The sequence below is a fragment of the Osmerus mordax genome, chromosome 14 (assembly GCF_038355195.1).
Source record: "Osmerus mordax isolate fOsmMor3 chromosome 14, fOsmMor3.pri, whole genome shotgun sequence".
Classification (NCBI taxonomy): Eukaryota; Metazoa; Chordata; class Actinopteri; order Osmeriformes; family Osmeridae; genus Osmerus; species Osmerus mordax.
Genome location: NC_090063.1, coordinates 14,937,291 through 14,960,280, shown reverse-complemented (window position 1 = coordinate 14,960,280; position 22,990 = coordinate 14,937,291). Strand labels below are relative to the sequence as shown.

The 22,990-nt window shown below is 48.4% G+C and overlaps 1 protein-coding gene across 1 annotated transcript; it reads right to left on the bottom strand.

Annotated features, from left to right (window-relative positions):
- Positions 1 to 900: 900 nt before the first annotated feature.
- lrrc75bb (leucine rich repeat containing 75Bb) lies at positions 901 to 22,022 on the bottom strand. The gene is given in 6 exon segments (XM_067250946.1): positions 901 to 1,317; positions 1,319 to 1,405; positions 1,407 to 1,620; positions 14,198 to 14,310; positions 16,253 to 16,381; positions 21,735 to 22,022. Coding segments are annotated over 6 exon segments (1,137 nt in total). The 3' UTR covers positions 901 to 1,011.
- Between the last annotated feature and the right edge of the window lie 968 nt (positions 22,023 to 22,990).

The window sequence follows — 22,990 nt, the reverse complement described above, 5'->3', positions numbered from 1 at the left end:
GTGAGTGAGGTAGCCCAACAGCATGTCCTGTGCTGAGGCCCTCACTGCCACAGTCCTCCCTCCCTGACAGCTCATGTCTGTTCTGAGGCCCTCACTGCCACGGTCCTCCTCCCTGACAGCTCATGTCTGTTCTGAGGCCCTCACTGCCACGGTCCTCCCTCCCTGACAGCTCATGTCTGTTCTGAGGCCTTCACTGCCACGGTCCTCCCTCCCTGACAGCTCATGTCTGTTCTGAGGCCCTCACTGCCACGTCCTCCTCCCTGACAGCTCATGTCTGTTCTGAGGCCTCACTGCCACGGTCCTCCCTCCCTGACAGGCTCATGTCTGTTCTGAGGCCCTCACTGCCACGGTCCTCCCTCCCTGACAGCTCGGTGCGACCTCCACCACACGGAACACAGCTGGAACCATTCTGCCTCTTTCGGTCATCTTTGAGCTCAACAACTAATTTTCAACTCTCTTCACCAGCATCAACAACACCAGACATGCTGCATCATTGCTGTATCCTGTAGCAATGAGACTCTTCAGCTGCTATACTGGGGGATCCTCTCTCTCTCTCTCTCTCTCTACTCTCTCTCTCTCTCTCTCTCTCTCTCTCTCTCTCTCTCTCTCTCTCTCTCTCTCTCTCTACTCCTCTCTCTCTCTCTCTCCCTCTCTCTCTCTCTCTCTCTCTCTCTCTCTCTCTCTCTCTCTCTCTCTCTCTCCTATCTCTCTCTCTCTCTCTCTCTTCTCTCTCTCTCTCTCTCTCTCTCTCTCTCTCTCTCTCTCTCTCTCTCTCTCTCTCTCTCTCCTCTCTCTCTCTCTCTCTCTCTCTCTGAACGCCCGGTTCTTCATCCTGCTGGATGGGATGAGTTGGGATGAGTTTCGGAGGGTGATGTGTCCGGCGTTAATACCATGATGACGCATGCTGACTGGGGACGTGGCTACGGAGGCGAACTTGAGGAGGGGGGCGGGGGTGTCACGTCTCGGCCCTCGGGAGCGTCCAGGCGACTCTGAGGCGTGGCCTCTATGCCGTCACCTCTCACAGTAGTGCACGGCCACGTTCTTGGTGAACCTCGGCTGGCCCACGGCCCACGACGCCAGCTCCAGCTTATCCTCCTCCTCTTCCTCCTCCTCCTCCTCCCCTGCGCCCCCCTCCCCGTCCCCGTACAGGCTGGGCTCCTCCAGGGAGCTCTCCAGAGCGTCGCGCCCGTAGGCCTGCGCCTCGCTGTACTCGTAGATGGTGGGCAGGCTGCTCCTCAGACCGAACCGGCGCCTCAGCGCCACCAGGAGGGGCTGGGGCACGGTGTAGATGTCCACGTTGTTGCCCAGGTCCACCCAGCGCCAGGCTGGGGAAGTGGCGCGGGTCCTTCACCACCTCCGTCAGGTCCTTCAGGACGGACACCGTCAGCCGGTTGCCGTTGACGGCCCAGCGTGGTGAGCTTGGGCAGGGCGCCCAGGCAGGGCAGCAGCTGGCGCAGGCTGTCGTCCTGCAGCTGGGTGAAGCTCAGGTCCACGGCCGACACAGAGTCGCCGTTGCTCTGCAGGTAGACGGCCACGCGGTGGACGTCCCCCGTGGAGAGCGGGATGCCGGAGAGGTTGACCACGTCGCTGGACAGCCTCTTCTTCAGGGTGGTCTTGAGACTGTTGGTGAGGGGCAAGGAGACAGTGTTAGAGTTGAGATAGTCCTGACGGTGACTATTTAGTGCTGATAATGACCATTTAGTCTAGATTACTATTTAGACCAGAAAATTACTATTTAGTCCCGATGAGGACTATTTAGATCAAATGACTATTTGGGTCTGTTGAATATTAGTCCTAATGACTATTTAACCCTGCTGGGGACTGACCTACAGTGTTCAGGTAAGAACTAATGATCCTAATGTAAAAAGCCGCTGTTTATTGATCTGTTCCGGGGGACAGGGGATGTTGTGTCGCACGGTGTGGAAGCAGGTTTCCTGGTGTAGCAACAGCACAAACACAAGTGGACACAGCAAGCTGGTGAGATATTTCGGGGGGCATATTCATGTGTGTTCATTCTTTCTCTCTTCTCCTCAGAGAAGCCAATACTTCACAAAAGGCCAAGTGTGGTTCTCCACGTGGCACGAGCGAGGAGTCACTCCTCCTCCAGACGTCTCTCACCACGAGCAGACGGCAGACATGGAGTCACCAGGGCGACGACCAGCTAGGGAGGCGCTGCGTCTGACTAGCTGACTGGAGTGGCGGTACTACTGCTGCAGACATGCTGCTGCAGACAGAAATCACAGCCGGTGTGAGTTGACTCCACCCAGGAGAGAGGGCTGTCACCGTGTATCCTCACCCCCCTCACTGGGGGCTCAGACAAGAGACTACCTAAAACAAGCTCCCGTTTCTCTGCCGGAGGAGGGTATTACGTTTTGGAGAGAGTTGACATGTAGTCAAGGTGGATCAACTGTGACAGTCTGGCAGGGGTGGGGGTGGAGGTGGGGTTGGGAGGCTGGGTGCAGGGCTCTCCTGAGGGAGATGGGTGAGGTGGTGGGGGGGGGAGACAGGTGTTGGTTCTCTGGTCAGGGGGCGGGGGGGGGAGAGGCCACACACTCACAGGCAGCACTGGCTTTTCTAACAGCACAGTACAGCAACATGGCTGTGCAGAGGAAGACACAGAGATTAAAGAGGCAGAATGCATATGTCTGGGAGGGAGAACTGATTAACCACAGGGGCTAGATGTTTGTTCCTGACTCCCCCTCACCCCCCCCCCTCCTCTCTCCCTAAGCTCTCGCCCCCCTCTCTCTCTCTCCCCCCTTCTCTCTATGTCTCTCGTCCTCCCTTCCCCATTCTCCCTCTACCTCCCCCCCTCCTTCTCCCCGAGGTTGTGTGGGAGTGTCATGAATCCTCAGCCTGTGGTCCTGCGATCAGTCACCCTCCGTGCTGGGAATCGACGTGGGAAGACCCGCGGCTAACTGGAGCTCAGATTTGTGTGGTTATTGATTCCTCGAGTGGGCTGTAATTCAACCCTCCCTCTCTCCCCCCAGCCCGCCTTTGCCTCTCCTTCCCTACCCCTTCTCCCTCCTTCCCTCTCCCTTCTCCCTCCTTCCATCCCCCTTCTCCCTCCTTCCATCCTCTTCTCTCCCCCGCTCCACCTTCCTCCATTTCCAGTGCTCTCTCTCTTCTCTCTTTTGTGCTCTAGATATTGTGGGGCCTCTATGTTTAAATCCAGAGCCTTCCAGCCAACTCTTTTATAATCCTTTGGGAGAGAAATGTCAAGATGATTTTTCACATGGAAGAAAAGGTTGTAATATCCACCCAAACAGGCTGGAACAAACCTCACTGGCATGAAGTATCTATCCACCTAACCCTCCTCTCTGCATGGGATGCCAACCTGCACTCCCCCCTCCGCCTTTCTGCATTCTCTCCCTCCCTCCTTTCTCCAGGTCCATTTCTCTCTTTTGCCTCTTCTGTCTCTATTTATCTTCCTCTACCCCTCTTGCTCCCTCCCCTTCCCCATCTCTCTCTCTCTCTCTCTCTCTCTCTCTCTCTCTCTCTCCTCTCTCTCTCTCTCTCTCTCTCTCTCTCTCTCTCTCTCTCTCTCCAGCAGATGGGCTTACTCTCTTTCCCTTCCCTTTGCTTCCTTATATCTCAATCTTCCTCTCCTTCTTTCTACCTCCTCGCTTCCCTCCCACCCCCCCTCCCTCACTTTCTCTAACAGATGGGCTCCAGGGCTTTACTGTTGTGCACAACCTGCTGATTTCACAACTGAGAATGTAGCAACTTTGGTTTTCTGTCTCAGTGTTTTTGGCAAAGCTAGGTATTTCCCAGCTCCTGTTGGAGCCGTCCGCCTCTCACCTCGGGGTGTGTGTGTGTGTGAGAGTGTCTGTGTGTGTGTGTGTGTGTGCATGAGTGTCTGTGTGTGTGTGAGTGTGTGTGTGTGTGTGCATGAGTGTGTGTGTGTGCGTGAGTGTGTGTGGGAGGAGGGTGCAGAGAGAGGCTCCTCCAGTAAAGAGAGGCAGTGCTGGGAGGGAGAGAGAGAGAGAAATGGAGAGAAGCTATAATATGATTTTAATGAGACTGAGCAAAGACGCTCTCAAACTGCCATCCTGATCCCAAACCAGCCACCCACGGGGTGGGGGGGGCGGGGGAGGCGGGGGGGAGGGGGGGAGGGGGGAGGCACACACCCACCGGCAGCACTGGCCTTTCTAACACCACAGTCTCAGCCACTGTCTGTTACCATCAAACTGAAAAGCATTTAAAAAAAGACTTTTAGTCTCTTTTCTCCCGGCGTGGTCGTCTTGTCACCACAGACAGGAGACTCACCCGGATTAGCAGTTCACCCCCTAACAGAACCATCACATGGAGCTCTGACTGCTTCTGCCTGCTTCTGCCTACGTGATGAAAACACAGAGCCACTCACAGTGTCAGGTGTCCCGTGTGCAGCAAATGACCCAAGAGTATCTGTGGACTTCATCAGGAGAAAGCAGATATCGCGACACAGACAGTGAAAGGGAATAGACTCCCCTGAGTCACACCAGCAGCTGCTTGATTGAGGGCTTTGCTACCTACTTAGCTGACAAGGCTGGTCATTTTGTTTCCTGTGTTTTCTGAGGGAGCACATTATTATTCAGGATTTCCAGTGTTTCCCCTGCCATTATATTAGGGGGGCGCCCCGTCCCCCCCAACGTCACCCCCCGCCCCCAAAAGCTGTAAACCTAGGAGAAACACTGATTTCCCTACTGGGGAGGGGGGGGGGAATCGATTTAGCAGTTTCTCTGTAGACACAGGTGTGGTACTGACAACAAAGATCAAAGGGCAAGAGCTCAGTTAATTAAAAAGACCTTTGTCACTCCCTAAAGCCTTTACATAAGAACAGTCTGTGCTGAGAGAGAGAGAGAGACAGAGAGAGAGAGAGAGAGAGAGAGAGAGAGAGAGAGAGAGAGAGAGAGAGAGAGAGAGAGAGAGAGAGAGAGAGAGAGAGAGAGAGAGAGAGAGAGAGAGAGAGAGAGAGAGAGAAAGGGGGAGAGAGAGAGAGAGAGAGAGAGAGAGAGAGAAAGGGGGAGACACCTGGGGTTTGGGATTTGGAGGGAGCTTAGTTTTCACAGGGTTCAGATTGTAAAGACAAGCTTAAGGTAACAGCCATCTGTAGTCCACATACTCACCCAGGAAGCACACAGCCTGCCTGCCTGCCTGCCTGCCTGCCTGCCTGCCTGCTTGCCTGCCTGCCTGCCTGCCTGCTTGCCCGTCACACATACTTCCACACAGAGACTGCTTACGTCTCCAACACTTAACCTCTGCTTCAGGTGCTGGAGAGGGGAACAGTATGTATACATGTTCAAGTTTACTGTCTAATGCAGATAACAGAGTTATCGGCAATGAAATGCTTCAACGGTGCAAACATGAGAGCTATAACTACTATTTATTAAAGGAATGGGAAATGATTCCTTTTATGGTCATTTTAACAATGCACAGTATTTATCTGGCATAAAACACTTGTTTACCCGTGGCTGTTGAATCTGTGTGTGTGATTCTTTTAGACTGTTCTGCTATCAAACTCATACCAAGAAACCTCTGCAGGTGCTGAGATAACAGCTGGAAAGGGGGGGGGGGTGGAGAAAGGAGAGGAGAAGAGATAAAAGGAGGCGATGGGAGAGAGAGAGAAGGCAGTAGGGAGACTAAGAAAGAGAGACAGAAGAGATGGAGGGTGAGAGACAAACTGAGAGACAAATCTTCCTGTATGTCTTCCTCTCTTTTTCTCTCACTCCATCTCATTCTCTTTACCTCCCTCTTTCCACTCCTCTCCTCTCTTTTCCACCCCACTCCTCTCTTCCAGGACGGCCACGCACGACTTCACTTCCTATAGGTGCACAGTCTCTAAAAAGGGTGTAGCAGGCAGATACTGCTGCGACCACAAACACATATTTCTGGGATGGTAACGCTGCTAGGTTTTACAAGAGAGTTCACACTGTGCCTAAATATTCCGGAGGTGGGTGAGCGCTGAATGCGAGTGGCGGCTGAAACTTGTAATCTGTCCGCCCACACAGAACACACGTTCCCCTTCATTTCCCCTCATGAATCAGTAATACCCTGGGAGTCTGTGGGAGGCTGGGAGTCTGTGGGAGGCTGGGAGGCTGATGGAGGCTGGGAGGCTGATGGAGGCTCGGAGGCTGTGGGAGCCTGAGAGGCTGTGGGAGGCTGGGAGCCTGTGGGAGGCTGGGAGGCTGTGGGAGCCTGTGGGAGGCTGGGAGGCTGTGGGAGGCTGGGAGGCTGGAAGGCTGATGGAGGCAGGGAGGCTGTGGGAGCCTGGGAGGCTGTGGGAGGCTGTGGGAGCCTGTGGGAGGCTGTGGGAGGCTGGGAGGCTGATGGAGGCTGATGGAGGCTGGGAGGCTGATGGAGGCTGATGGAGGCTGGGAGGCTGTGGGAAGTTATAAACAACTGGGAGGCTGAGGCTGGGAGGCTGGAAGGCTTACTGGATGGGCCTCCTGTCTGTTTTGGAGTGCACAGTACACATCGGACAGCTCTCCATGGGGTGTCGCAACACAGACATGGAGACAGAAGCATGTGAGAGAGCCGGGTGGGCAAGGCCTTCTCCAGACCAGTCTGGCCCAGGGGGAACCAGGCCTGATCCCAGTCTGCTTCATCAACACTTGGGTCCTGGCTTGTTTATTCACTACATCGATCGTCCTGCTCTGCCTCTGGCAGTCTGTATTACACATTCAGCAGCGTCTGTGCGCAGCATGCCGAGAGCCTGAGGGTGGAGGTGAGGTTGGAGGTGCTAATGCACCTTAACCACCAGCGGAATTCTCCCATTGGTGTGTCTGTCTCTCCTTTTCCTGCTCTCTCCTCTTGCACTGTCCCCTCTCTCTCTCTCTCTCTCTCTCTCTCTCTCTCTCTCTCTCTCTCTCCTCTTTCACTTTCTACTCACCCTCTCTTCTCTCTTTCTGTCTCTCCATCTCCTTCTCTCTCTCTTCTTTCTCCTGTTTCAATCTCTACTCACTCTCTCTCTCTTTCTCGTCTCCTTCTCTCTCTCTCCTCTCTTCCTCCTCTCTCCTGCTTTTGTCTCCAAGCCCTGAGGCCAGCTAAGACGGGAGAGCAGTTGTGGGGGATCAGACAGGAACAAACTGATGAAGCTCTCCTGGGTATTTGATTGTACTGGGGTGGTGTTACTGTAGGCAGTTCTACACCTCCTACACTCGTTAAGGATGGTAGTCAAATGTCAGACCACGTCAGAGTAAGACACACACACACGCGCGTGCACACGCACACACACACCATGATCAGAGCTCCCCAGGTTTCTGCTGTCAAGGTGCTTTAATTAGCCAGGAGAAGGGCAGCGAGAGCTCTGGGGAATAGGGGGAGGGGGGAGGGGATGGGAGGGTGGAAGGCAACAGACTCTCATCGCATCCCTTCAGTAACTCCAGGTCTCAAGGGCACTCCTGATATAGCCTGAGGCTAAGAGTGGGGCTGAGGCTAAGGGAGGGGCTGAGGCTAAGAGTGGGGCTGAGGCTAAGAGAGGGGCTGAGGCTAAGGGAGGGGCTGAGGCTAAGGGAGGGGCTGAGGCTAAGAGTGGGGCTGAGGCTAAGGGAGGGGCTGAGGCTAAGAGTGGGGCTGAGGCTAAGGGAGGGGCTGAGGCTAAGGGAGGGGCTGAGGCTAAGGGAGGGGCTGAGGCTAAGGGAGGGGCTGAGGCTAAGGGAGGGGCTGAGGCTGGGGAACAGGCTTTAAACTAGCAACACAGCGAAAGTAAAAAGATAGAATAAGTACCAAAGCCGCAATTAAATCCATACAGCCAACCAGATAGATTTCCCTGTGCAGTTCTCTCTCAAAGCTATTAAAAATCCAATAATAAAACAATATTAAAGATTGAGGTGAAGCTCATCAATGGATCAATGCCCCCTCCAGCCCAAGCCAAGGAACACCTCACTCACACACACAAACACATGAAAGCATGTACGCATGAACGCATGTACGCATGAACGCATGAACGCATGAACGCATGTACGCACCATAACAACCCGAAGACTTGACTTGATCAGACAAACTGGATTCTTCTAAGAAAAGAGACGGGAGAAGCATAATGCATAGAAAACACTCCAGGTTACGTAACCGTGGACGACGGTGCAGTTATGAAACTGGCATTAAAATGCAGGAGCAGAGAGACTGGAGGAGCCTCTATAGAGGAGGCACACAAACAAAAATCCTCCCAAAGCATTTTTTGAAAGTAATATTATACCTAAAGAATACTACAAAGTAAACTTTACTTTGTATATGTGTTTGTTATACTGTATATGCTGTCAATAATGTGAATATAGCTAAAATATTTGAAGTTCACTTCCAATTGTGTAGAAAAAGATAAATATAATGAAAATGGATTAAGGTCTCATTTAGTCATTTATATTCGATTTAGGCAGTTTCTTTTCCCCGCTTGGGTCTCCCTGGTGCGTGTTGTATTTGTCCTCCCTTCTTCCATCCGCTCCTCTCCACCTGTCCTCCCTAAAACCTACAGCTCGACAGCGTTCAGATCAGGAGAGCTTTTCGAGGTCCAGTCAGCAGCAGACGGGAGGCATGCAGGCCTCATCCACGACACCAGGACAACCAGGGAGCACGGAGGACCTTACAGCTTTCCCCCATCAAAGAGTTCCTCCAACCAAGACTGAAAGTGACGGAAGGGACGTTGAAAGTCTGTTTTACTGATGGTCATTAATGTGATAAATACTTTATGAATTATTATTGTGAACTTTAATGTGGGGTGATTCAGAGTCTGGACCCCCCTCCCCCCCCCCCCCACCCATCCTCCTCCGTCATCCCTCCACCTCTCTCCTCATCCCCTATCCCTCCCTTCTCTCCCATCCCTCCCTTGCTCCTTTTCCACCATCCCCCCTCCTCCCCCATCCCCCCTCCTCCCCCATCTCTGGTCCTCCTGGACAGTCTGGTTGTAGGGAAGTGTGTCATTAATAATGGATGAAGACCAGGGCTGGGTCCTTAAGTCTTTCCAAGAGATGGAGCTCAGACAGAAAATGATTGACTGGATTAACTAATGAACACATCCAGTGCCATCACTTAATGTACAAGTGGAGACAATTATCCTCAATCAGAGTATAAGAAAGAAAAAACAAATCTGTCATCAGGCTATTGAAACAGGACCTTAATGAAGTGTGCAGGTGGCTCGCACATCATTTTTCATATTCCTGTTAGCATTCCGTGAAAGGATTAGGATCGTCAGTGTCGTCTGTTTCGAACAGTTGAGTTTTATCCCTGCATCCATCAGCCCCTCTCAGGTCTCTCTCACCTTGAGGCGACGGGTCAGCTCAGGACTTGCGAGTGGGTCAGTGGAGCTGAGTCAGAGCTTGTGTGACCTTTCTCTCACCACACCTCCGGGGGCAGCTTACCTCTCTAGAAATAGGCCAGAGCACACGTAAACACACGAGCCTCTGCCCACCGTCAACAAAGACAGGGAGGGGGGGGTTTGTTTTGAGATTTTACGAGACGCATTATCCTACATGTGGTCTGGATGAGGTCTGGGTGTGGTCTGGATGAGGTCTCTATGAGGTCTGGATGAGGTCTGGGTGTGGTCTGGATGAGGTCTCTATGAGGTCTGGATGAGGTCTGGATGAGGTCTGGGTGTGGTCTGGATGAGGTCTCTATGAGGTCTGGATGAGGTCTGGATGAGGTCTCTATGAGGTTTGGATGAGGTCTGGATGAGGTCTGGATGTGATCTCTATGAGGTCTGGATGAGGTCTGGGTGTGGTCTGGATGAGGTCTGGATGTGGTCTGGATGAGGTCTGGATGAGGTCTGGATGAGGTCTCTATGAGGTCTGGGTGTGGTCTGGATGAGGTCTCTATGAGGTCTGGATGAGGTCTGGATGAGGTCTCTATGAGGTTTGGATGAGGTCTGGATGAGGTCTGGATGTGATCTCTATGAGGTCTGGATGAGGTCTGGGTGTGGTCTGGATGAGGTCTGGATGTGGTCTGGATGAGGTCTGGATGAGGTCTGGATGAGGTCTCTATGAGGTCTGGGTGTGGTCTGGATGAGGTCTGGATGAGGTCTGGGTGTGGTCTGGATGAGGTCTGGGTGTGGTCTGGATGAGGTCTGGATGAGGTCTGGATGAGGTCTGTGTGTGGTCTGGATGAGGTCTGGATGAGGTCTGGATGAGGTCTGTGTGTGGTCTGGGTTAGTCTGCACCAGTGCTTGGGAGGTCAGACACGCGCTGCAGGCAGATGGTTGAGACGTATATTCACAGCCCACACCCACGCCTGATAAGACCTGCTGGCATCACAGCCCACAGTCTTCTAACACTCCCACACTGCACCTCTTTCTGTCTCTAGCTCACCTCCAGCTGAGAGGAGTCTACATTACACATCACACAACATTTATCTTTACTAATTCTTCAAGTCCTTGACTGGCACCTGCTGATGTTTTAGAAGTAAGAGTTTAGCAATCAACAACTTTTCATATTGGTCCACAGCTTCACAATAAAGTTGAATATGTTTCTTTGAAACGATGCATTTCGAAACCATATTACAATACCTCTGTGCTGTGTGACGTATGAGTGAATGTGATACTTCCTCTGAGATACTGTGTTCTGTAGGACATAAACGGCTCTTGTGATTGGCTGCGGACTAGTCATCTCTTCCTGTTAGGGGACAGCAGATGCTTCAGTAGAGGTTGCTATTAAGACCTCAGGCACAGCAGGTTGTGACGAGCAGGGCATCGAACGAGTACTGCGAGAACAGCAGCTGTTTGAGAACTCCTTCTAATGTTCTGGAGGAGCAATATCAGGGTAATAAAGCACACAGAGATGATGAATTCTAAATCCAATATTGATTTGGAAACAAACAAAAACTCAACCATATCAATTCTCTCAGAGGAACTTTAAAAGACACCTCAGGAAGCAAGAACATGGTATTTCTCAAACTAATTTAATTTGAGACCTGAAGCCCCTCTGATACAATCTAAACAATAAAGTACAAGTTGGAGCATAACTGCGCTCTACGCGAGGACAGAACAGAGTGATGTAATAAAGGCCTGGTTATGATTTATGCATGAGCTCATGCAGCCATAATGTTATGGGATTGCAAATCCTCAATGCCAATAATTCTCCTTTTAATCCAAGATTGCAAAGCGGGCTGTACAAGTGACACACAGGGTTATTGTGAAAATACTAATGCTTAAAACATCCATATGAGTTTTCGTTCCTGCACATAGCGCAGATCACATTTCCAGCTCTAATGCATTCAGGGCAGCAAAGGCTGAGGAACAGATGCACACTGCTGTAATATGCAGCCCTACAGTGCCCTCTCTCCCTCCCTCCTCTCTCTCCCCCCTCTCTCCCCTCTCTCCCTCCCTCTCTTCTTCTCCATCCTTCTCTCTCTCACGCTCTCTCTCTCTTTTCCTGCCTCTCTTCTCGGTTCCCTTCTCTCTTTCTCTCCCACTCCATCTCCCTCCCTTTCTCCATCTCTCTCTCCCTCCCTCTCTCTTTCTTCCTCTTTCCTTCTCTCTCCCTCTAGCTTTCTTCCTCTCTCCTCCCACCTCTTTCCCTCGCTCTCTCTGACAGAAGGGCTTTCCCAGAGACAAGCAGCCCAGACCACAGAAGAGCTCGATGCTCTCTGTGAGGGAACTGTTGAACAAAATGGACTCTTAAAAGAAAGCAGCAAAAATCCCTTGGGAGAGGCATGAGACGAAAAAAAGAATCGATGTCAGGGAAAAAGGTTTTTACAGTTTTTCTCAATTGCTCACACACAAAAAATGCATGTGTAAGCCATCCCCACGAAACCATTTAGCCAATTCCCAGCAGAAAGACCATGTACCCCAGTCCTTAAACACAATTTATCCTTTTGACACATTACTCAGGTTCATTCACAGTTCTTTGCAAAATTCTAAACACACCTCTCACTTTAAGACACCAATATGTAATGTAGAAAACACTGCCATTTGATAAGTAAACTCAAACCAGTGCAATTCAAACACCCTTAACAAACAATTATCCATGTGTAAGCACTAACAAGCAAAAATACTCAACAAGCAATCAGGGGTTTGGAATGAATACAAAGGTAAGCTCATATGTACTTTGAAATCATGGATGCAAATATCAGAGGAAGAGGCAGAATTGTCAGAATGAGAGGAGGTGGACAAGGGAGAGGAAGAGCCAGAGGAAGAGGAACAACAATCTCAAATGAGATCCGTGCCACACTATGACAGAAATCCCAAATCTCCACATTGCTGTGGAGTCTTGTCAGGGATGGCTCAGGCATTCAGGGGCATTTTCCCTGCTGTTTGGCTAGAGTAAACATTGCCTGTGATGTTGAGGAAAATCTCTGGCCTGACCCTGGTCAGAGACAGGATGCTGACCCAGAGTGAACAGTACTGTAGCGTACTCAAGCCCTCTTACCCAGGTAAAAAGTATTTGTTTATTTCCTTGTTTTATTAGCCTTTGTTCCCCAAATTACAATTTACAGTAATTAATTTGTGTTGTTAACTAACAGTACTACTATTTGTACACTGTGACCACTACAGTAACAAGAGCTCAAAATGCAATTGCTGTATGTCTAGCTCATGAGGTGGAACATATCAAAAATTCAGGGACACGTTATAATAGTGTTTTCAATTCCTCCAAGCAGTGCGTAAAGGGTTGATTTCATCTGAGGGCTTTGTGTGTATTTTGAATGCAAAGTTTGGTTTATACGACAGATAATATGGTTTTGACTATGGTGTTTGATTTTGGGTCAAAAGTCAAGGGTTTGTTCAAAACAGTGTAGTATGAAGATGTGTGTTTAGAGTTTCGAGAAAACACAGTACACATTCAAGAAATGTGTCTTAGCAATTGAGAAAAACTGTAAAATAGGAGAAACCGAGAGGGAGTAAGTGAAAGAGAGGGGGTGAGAGAAAAAGGGGGGGGGGGGGGAGAGAGAGAAAGCGTTCCGATACTGAGGGAGTATTGTGTTACTCTGAGATGAGAAACACATAGGAAGAGAATCTCTTTGTCTGTATCAAGTACACACATCATTAGTGACCTCTGTCATGTGGCTCAACCCAACTGTGTCTTCATTAGAGCTGTCAGGGTAGTTAGTCTGGAGGCTGGGGGCAGTAGGGTAGTTAGTCTGGTGGCTGGGGGCAGTAGGGTAGATAGTGTGGAGGCTGGGGGCTGTAGGGTAGATCATCTGGAGGCTGGGGGCAGTAGGGTAGATAGTGTGGAGGCTGGGGGCTGTAGGGTAGATAGTGTGGAGGCTGGGGCAGTAGGGTAGATAGTGTGAAGGCTGGGGGCTGTAGGGTAGATAGTGTGGAGGCTGGGGGCTGTAGGGTAGATCGTGTGGAGGCTGGGGGCTGTAGGGTAGATCGTGTGGAGGCTGGGGGCTGTAGGGTAGATAGTGTGGAGGCTGGGGGCTGTAGGGTAGATAGTGTGGAGGCTGGGGGCTGTAGGGTAGATAGTGTGGAGGCTGGGGGCAGTAGGGTAGATAGTGTGGAGGCTGGGAGTGAAGATGGAGGTTCTGTATCCGGCAGTCTGTCTCAGCAAAGCCACTAATGAACACAGTGGGAGAACCCTGCCTTGTTATTGCCGAGTCTTATTTTTGAAATATGGCAGCGAGGAGTCTGGGAAGGGAAGTTCGCAGTCTGCTGTCACAAAACCACACAAACTAGGTTAATTGCTCTGAGAAAGGGGAACTCATGAAGATCATGACAATGTTTCTCCTCCTAAAGTGACCTTCCTCCATTATGCACCTGCTCTGCAATCACACCAAGGACGTCTTTCAGTGGAGTCTATTAGACCGCGTTTTCATGTTTCAATTTCGACCAACTCTATCTATTCTATCTATCCTGACGGCTACCTTAAACTCTCCCCAAGGCTGCATTATGTACAGTAACCAGGATGCCTGCTGTTTGTGGACGCTGTGTCAGACCCCCAAAAGACTTGTTGCGTCTAGGCAAGACAACAACATGGACAGTATAACTGGTAGCATCTGGTCTGCCCTCACATTAGTAGCCAACACGTCCTAAAGTATAGTGCTGTTAAGCGTCTTAAACTACTAATCTCTACCACACACGCAGGCAATACAATCATGTCTGTGACGTGAGTATGTGTGTGCCTGTGTGTGTGTGCGCGAATGTGTATATGTATGTGTGTGTCTGCTTGTGTGCATGTATGTGTGTGTGTGTGTATGAGTATGCATAATTACGTGTGTGTGCCTGTGTGTGTGTTGCATGGCAGGGCTTGTCCCCTGCCAGGGAGGGTGTCAGGGACAGAGGGAGGGCCAGACTCACCAGGCCTGAGTCTTCCTTCTGGGCACGCTCTGTCTTGTCCACTTGGAGTGAGGGGTCAGGTGATAGGTGAGCTGTCTGCAGATCTTCTCTGACGACTTCAGGGCGTCAGTTTCCTGTAAGCACACACACGCACACAATTACTGTCTTTCTAGTGGCTCGTGTCTGCTTGTGCTCGTTTCACTAATTGCCCCATGGAGACTAATAAAGCTCTAAACTCAAAAAATAAAGATTCAAATAGCCACCATTCTACCAGATGAATACAGGTGTGTGGCTATTTTCACCCAAGAGTGGTGCTTTCAGTGGGGTTGTAGCCCAGTCTATGTGCCTGTGCTGTTGCAAACATTTAGTCATTTAGCAGACGCTCTTATCCAGAACGACTTACAGTAAGTACAGGGACATTCCCCCGAGGTAAGTAGGGTGAAGTGCCTTGCCCAAGGACACAACGTCATTTTACATGGCGGGGAATCGAACTGGCAACCTTCAGATTACTAGCCCGATTCCCCACCTGACTCCTTTTCCCAAAGGTGAAGGTTATTTATAATAGTCTGACCTACAGCAGAACAACAGGCCTCACATAATCTCAAGGCTCCTCCATCTCGTCCCGTGAATGATGTTTGCCCGGAGCTGTCTCTGCATCACAATACACTTTGCGCATGTCAATTTCCCTCATGCCTCCTCCTTCTCGCTCCAGCTCTTGCTCCCTTGCTCATTCTCCATCTTCCTCCTCCTCCTCCTCCTCCTCCTCCTCCCCTTTTCCACTCTCTCTCTCTCTCTCTCTCTCTCTCTCTCTCTCTCCTTCCTCTGTCAAAGACTTTAAACGGATTGGGTTGAGCAGAGCTGGGCAAATCTAATTAATGGTACAACACAACAACAAGATAGAGGCGATGCAGAGAAACAGGGCCGGCCTCAGGGCTCCCTTCCAACTCCCACTCTGTGACACACACACATGTCTCATACTTCAAACCGTCTGCTGTTCTCCTTTCAGACAGTGGCTTGGCAGGCTCGACCACACTGCTGCCCACCATACTTAAAGCCCTAACAACAACGGGTTTACATTATAGAAGCTGGCACAGACAAAGAGCTCCTCTGTAGCCTCAGAGAAACATACTGTTTGATGTTCATTTGCTCTACACTTTCCGAAATCCACGGTTCCACTCGTATCTCGCGGTCACAATGCAATGCTCAAATGATTTACAGCAACAGACAGAATGTCAATGTTCAAAACATGGATTTTCATACATTAACTGTATTTTATGTTTTACAGTAGGCTATGTATTTGGAAACCCTTTAGGAGTGAAAAACTGTTTCATTGAAGGAAACACTGGATCTGACTTCGTAATCTTTGGTGTAGGACAGGCCAGTTTCCTCCATACAGCAGGGTCAGAGTGTAAACCTACAGGAAGGTAGATCTCCAGGAGCAGGGTTGGAGTGTAAACCTATAGGAGGGTAGAGTAGATCTCTTGGAGCAGGATTGGACAGCGTTGGTGTAAAACAAGAGAGCAGCTGAAAGTCCTCAGGCAAGGCACAGCGACTCTCTAAACCCCTGTCACATTTGACACAAAACTCTGCCAGGAGTGTCCAGCCAACCTTGCCAACTCCTTGCTACCCCTCCCCCCCACCCCACCCTCAACACACAACCCGACAACGTTAACCTTGTTTTTCTCGCTAACGAAGGGGTCTGCAACGCTCTATGAAACCCGTGGGTGGATAGTGTGTGCCTGTTCTCCCTCTGATCTCCTGAAAAACCATGCCACGCTTAACGTTGCGTTTCATTCAAACCCGGTGGTAAATGCACCATTCAAAATTGGTCGCCCACCAAAAACAGTCCTCGCCGTCCTTTAGGATACAGGGTGTCCAGATTAATAAAGATGAAAACCAGACGATGAATGGATGCATGAATGGATACGTGTGTTTGACTGATGGATGTTGGCAGGGCTGGCAGGAACCCAACCAAACGGCCTGGTCAAATATCCAAAAGATTCTGTGTCCTCTGCTTGATCCCTACCAGGCAGCGCAGCTGTGATTTCAGGACCTCAGACTGACAGATGGACTCACCCTCTTGGGACACTGCATGTCCTTGGCTAGGTTGAGCAGCAGCTCATGGGATATGGGGTCCACCAGGTTGAGAAAGGCTGCGTTCTTGTACAGGATGTCGTTCAGGGACGTTCCTTGAAGACCCAAGTCCTGTGAGGAGGGAGATGAGAGGGACGGAAAAAGAGAGAGAAATAAAGAAAGAGAGAATGAAAGAGTGCTTGGTCACATCGTTGAGGAAGAAAGGATAATACTTCAAAACTAAGGGAAGGAAATTCCTTCTTTAGGTGGCCTTACATGACCTGTCTAATTCATATTGTCAGTGCTTATATAATACTTTTCATATTATTCCACTTCCTTCATGTTCACGTCTAGCAGATGGTGTTGGGTGGTGTTGGATTGGGCAGTGTTGGGTAGTGTTGGGTAGTGTTGAGTGGTATTTGATGGTGTTGCCATGGTTCGACGGCAGAGGTAGGAACATGTTGAGCGCAGACTGCTTTAATAAATCGAAAACTGAGAAACCTTCCCTGGAGGTTGTTGTTTTCGTGTCGCCGGCTGGTCGTAGCTATCTGGAGTGACAGAGCAAAACACCGAGCTAGACCAATCTTCAGGTAGCACTCTGAGCGTTTCCAGGGGGAGGGGCCTGTCACCGGCGCCCTCAGTTTGAGAAGCAACGCTCTGAGACACATCAAAAGCACTCGGACGCACGCGGCCTGCACCCGCCACCCTAATCATCAAGATGACAACTTCCAACACACACACACGCACACACACGCACAAACACACACAGTGCAGGAACAGACTGCAGGCAAGGTGAAGGGTACACAGCATTAAGAACCCCCAGGATTCACACAGGGGGAAACACTGATGTTGGGAAGAGGTGAAAGTAAAAATGAGTTTGAAATCCTCCCCTCCTTGTTAACTTATTAACCCTCGTGCTGCCTTCGGGTCACATGACCCAAAGGTTCATAACGAACCATCGTTGTGTTTACCCAATTTTACCCAATACATAAACAAATAAAAATACTTTTCTTTTAACCATTCCAATGTGGGGGGTCTGAGACAGCCGACAGTTAAAAGAAAATGCTTCACTTTGTGTTTGTATGAGGTAAATTTGTCGCAATACGAAGGTGGGTCACAATGACTGATGGGTCAGAATGACCCAAAGATAACACAAGGGTTAAGTGTTGCAGATTCAGTACGTCTACTTCGTAAACTAAAACCTGATCTGGATCTTTCTGACATCGGCCATAATCAATGAACAAACATGCCACATTTCAGATTAAGCCCATTTTTCGCATTGTTTGCCCTTTGATTTCACGGACTAATAGCCTCCCTTATTAACCCCCAAGGTGTTTTTTTCCCAACAACATGCTTGTGTGGGTTGAGACAGCTCTTCTATGTGCTGAGTGAAGAGAAACAGAGAAACAGAAAATGGTATTGTGTGCGTTTATGCAAAGCAAACAGCCCCAGCTTGACAGGCTGATAGGTACAGTGAAGGCTGAGAGGAAATACTCCCATCAGCACTTTCTCTCCTCCTCCGGCTTCCAGGCTGATTTATGACTCTGGAGCTCTCTGGGATTCCCTGGCTCCTCGTCTAGCATCCATTTTACTCCACATGATGAGGAAACAGACCCCCTTCTCCACGGCCGCCTAGGGGGGGCTTGGAGGTGGACATATTGGGTCGTTGTTTTAGGGGGATTTGGTGTGAACATGGTGAAGCTACGAGATCAAACAGACGTCCAATCATCACTTTTCTTTGAGATTCAGATAATCACATACTGTACAAAGCCCCCCCGCCCCCGCCCTCCACACACACACACACACACACACACACACACACACACACACACACACCTACACTTGAATAGTGCCCCCGTTCTAAACTCACTGGTGAGTGGGATTTTGATGTCAGCCTGCTTTGGTTTCATGCAGGTACAGCATGGATTAATCAAACTGACAAACACATTCCGGAATGCTCCGTATGGTGCTCCAAATGTTCTAACTGACAGTTGGTGTGTGAAACATTTCAGTAGTCTTCAGATCGCAGCCACAAAGCCAACTATTTTCCTTCGACTTTAAAGCCACGGATCTCATCTGATGCCCGTCTTGTCAACAAAGTCAGGGGTGAATACTGCCAAGTCTTCATTTGACAATGTGAGCCCACTTCCACTGATTTATTATGAAATCTGTTCATTCAACCACAGCACATCCAGCTATCAGGGTCTGTGTTCACAAGACGAAACTCACAAACAGAGCTGTTGATAAGTAGGACAAGACAGAGAGCAGCTTCGTCTGGGTGGTGCTCTATATTATCTAAATAACAACATAGTATCACACTCACAGGGACAGGATGATCTAAACACTTGTGTTAGAACAGCACAAGTAGCCCACTGTGATGGCAACCAATCAGCTGTATTTCTGGGGAGGTTTTTGGAAAAGTTGTCCACTGCGTTGCACTGTAGCCTACTTTCTTATATTATTACAACTGTGTCTTACGACAACTGAGATGGAAACCTGAAATCATATTCTACAACTCGTAAGGTTTATCCATAAGACAACTCCAGGAGCTCTTTACAGTAATGTTGCCCCTAACTCCAGTTCACATTTTCAAAGTAGCATTTTTCCTCATTTTCCTTTTGAACTTGCTGTGTGTGTGCGTGTGTGTTTGCTGATAGTTTGTTTACTGATGAGTCAATAAAAAAGGCTCCAGCTAATAAAGGTAACTTCTACGCTGCCCGTTGGCGGTGCAAGTCAGTGCAGTGCCTGTTGGCAGTGAATGCTAATGCATGGTGTGGCTCAACGCAGTGGAGAACGCGCATGTATTCATTTCTCGCGAAGTGCTCATCCAAACAACTGTACACCACAAGACAACTGCTGAATTACAACTTCATGCAATTCCCGTTTCCTTTGGTAATCGAGCCACAGACACACACACACACACACACACACACTCAGATTCTTGTCTTTGTAGTTAAATGGCCCAGAAGGCTTAGTGATGGGGATATTAGTTTGCTGATGTTGCTCCCTCCATTGTGCCTCACCTGTGTGCTGACTTCCTGTATGATGACTTCCTGTATGCTGCAGAAGGGTCATCCATGCCCCATCCCAAAGTGACAAATCAACCCTAAATCCTGCCAGAGGACTACAATTCTAAATCCAAATTACTACATAAATAAATGCAATGACTGTGTTAACTAACATCCTTAAAATAATTACGATAATTACCCATCCAACCTAATACTGCCACAGCATCAAAAAGGCTGCTTTACACCCCAAGCACAAACAGAATCAGAACAGAAAACATCCGGCCCAGGAGGCTGTTGATGAAGCAAACCAAAAGATTTGCAGTTTTCTTTTATCTGTTGTGTTGTGGTCTCTGATATGTCCTCAAAGTATCTGGAACTAAATGTTTCAGTCATCTCTCAGCTTGTGCTCCGCTCGACCTAAAACCTTGACGTATGCAACAAAAAAATAATATTTTTCATTAGATAGGCTACTGTAATTTGGCTCGAAGCCTAGAACCTGAACACTGACAAACCTTGATTTTTGTAGGAGCAATCTGACCACACAACTATTCGATTCTTCTTGTGATGTACTATATATAAGACATAGCATTCTCAGGGAATGGCCTCTTGCTTGGCTTGACTGCTTCAGATGGTTGTTGTAGTTTGTATTCTCTCTCTCCATGTTGCAACATTGAATAACTTAGTTTGACACATACTGGAAACTGAGTAAAGCCTGAATTTTCCTTGCACTAATTCGTGGTGTTGACGAGGCAGGGATCGGTTACAACAAAGGCTCCTGAGGAAAGCACTGGAGGTAAGAAATCTCTTTGAGAAATTATTATTTTCCTGTATCCAAACTACCTCAGCTGACTGGCCTGACAACATGATTCTTTACAATACTGATTTGCATGGCCAGATGAGCTCTGGATTGTGTGTGGGCAAGGGTCCACCGGTTTAGAGTCTAAATTAATTAGCTGGCATAACACATGATTTGTGTTTACTATAAAGGCAGAATCTTACATTAGTGTTTATTATACTGTTTATAAGAATAAACAGAGGTCAGAGGTCATCTCAGGGCCGTAATCATAATATATATTGGTAAAAATGTCCCCCCCCAATATATAGATATAAATGTGCTACGCTACGACAGGCAACCACGCATGCTGTCCGAAATGATCATACTTTTTTTTTATCATCTTCATAACTAAACGTAAAAAGTTCTCAGACTTTATGGACCCTCCAGCAGATTTCGTCCCCCCCAATGTTGACTCCATGGCTACGTCCTTGGGTCATCTCACATCTCCTCCCTAACATCTTCTGGGTATTCTGACCCTCCTCATTCCAGCACAGGCTTCCTGAGGCTCCTCTTGGACTGTCATGTCTGAAGTACCCAACACAGTCTCAGCTGGCAGAATGTCATGATTGTCGTACCTGTCCAACCTGTCACACTGTTGCCTCAGACTGCATGGAGTTACACCCTCCAGAGACCCAGCAACTCATTTGTGTCCACTACTAGATATCGATTTTGGGGCTTGTAACTTTGCAACTATCCTGTGGCCCCTGTTGTATTCATTTATTTTTCTCAAATTTAGAGGACATCCTGGGGTTTCTTGTGATGCCACAGATGTTGAATAACTCAGGAATAGTCGTGTAATTGTGGTTATATAATGAAGTTATAGGTGCATAACTAGCCAAATACACAAATAAGCAAATAAGAAACGTTGTGGCATTTTTCTTTCCTCGATATGTTTCACCCAAACACATTTGAAATGTTATGTAAGATGTAAATATTTTATAAAGAGGGTTTCCCCTCCAAATCTCAGAGGTAGGCTACATCTTCCTTTGACATGGATCATCTATGGTCACGCACTGCCTCAGACGGGAAGCAACAGTGCACCTCTGGCTAATCACCTCTGGGATATGGTAATGAGGGAGGGAGCCGTACCAACACGGAGTCCTCTTAATCAGACACGATTTCCCCTGAACTTCAATAGTCTTTCCTGTTAGATCAATACGCAGAGCTACAAGGGCACCGTGAACCCAGGGCAAAAATCCCGATCACTCATTACTGCACAGAATCATCACTTGCGCAGTAGTTTCATTAAAATCTGGGAAAAGTGATCTTCGGATTTAAACCGAAGCGGGAAGATGCTGCAGGTGTAGACTACAGTGTGTCTTCACATGTTGTAGGAAACAAGAGCTTGTTTATTTTGCTGGTGCGGATGTTTTATCTTAACACAGAGCAGCATGCGCCAAAGAGCACATAAAATGAGAAAAAGTAAATAGGCTGTCTCTATGTGACACTATGAGATCTGCAAAAGTGAAGGCATCGCATTTGACCTATGTCGTAAAAGAGGAATAAACCAGCAAAAATAGTAATATTGACTTAAGTGATGCAACCCCCCAAAAATGAAGGTTTGACACCTGTGGTAGCCTATGAAGTATCGCGTTCTGAAGTGTCAAAGTTTAAGGAAACAATTCTTGATTCCACAGCTTACCTTTTTCAATAATTGGAGCACTTCCATTGCTTCTTCTACTTTCTGTTCACGGAAAAGCCTCTGTATTTCCCTGATCCACGCCACTCGTCTCACATAAGGGCTGTGGTTCGTTTTCCGCAGCATCCCCGGGAGCTTGTCCGATTTCAGCATAAGCGACGTAAACAAGAAGTCTCTGCCGCCTCTGACTGAACTCCTCTCTGCTTCTCCGGAGCTGTCATGTCGCTGGCGTCTCCTTTTAGACATTTTTGTTTCTATGTCACTACTCTGCCTAGTGAACTTGGAACCCATTACTTAAATGTCGATGTATATGTGGACTCGACGAAAATGTGTATCAGTCACGTTTTATAGAACGTATCAACGTAACCATGATAGTTACACTATAAACTTGGATATGGAGTAAACGCTGTATTCAAAATTCAAAGACATATGAGCTGTTTCGCCAAAAACACGCGGGAAGAAGAGTCTCCTAATTTTATTCATTTATTTCCCAAAGAAAGACGATAAAACCTATTTCGTGCGCAGAACAGCATTTTTCTTCTCGAGACTCCGGCAGACACCTCCATGCGCTCTCATCCGAGCTCGTGCTGCTGTAGCTTACAGTACTACTATACTGTCTCACACTAGGCGCGTGCTCTCTGCGTCCAATCAGATCAGGCACTGACCCAATTACATCAGAGTCATATTACAACTGTTCTGAGACCGGTTTTGTCTTTCTCATACAGATGGAGTTAAAATACGACTTCGTTTGGGTTAACAGATCCCAATCGAAATCTTAATGAATAAACGTTGTAAACTAATTTATAAGTTGATCATTCATTCGTTTATTCTCATTCTAATCTCTTTCAATCTCTATCTAGCTATGTATATATCTCTCTCTCCATATCTTCCATCATTATTAGGGGACTTCCATCCATGCAGTTTGATTTAAAAGCCATCTACGAAAAAAGATATGCCTAGAAGAATTAGAGTTGAACTTTGTTGCTTTTTTTGTAAACAAAACAAAAGTAGTTAATCTTTCTAACATCTTTATATTAACCTGTAATGGATGTTGCAACAATGTAAACAGTGTATCAACAAGGACTGACTGATATGTGGCAATGCACGCGACACATTTACATTACGTCATTTAGCAGACACTCTTATACAGAGCGACTTACAGTAAGTACAGGGACATTCCCACAAGGCAAGTAGGGTGAAGTGCCTTGCCCAAGGACACAACGTCATTTCGCACGGCCCGAATCGAACCAGCAACCTTC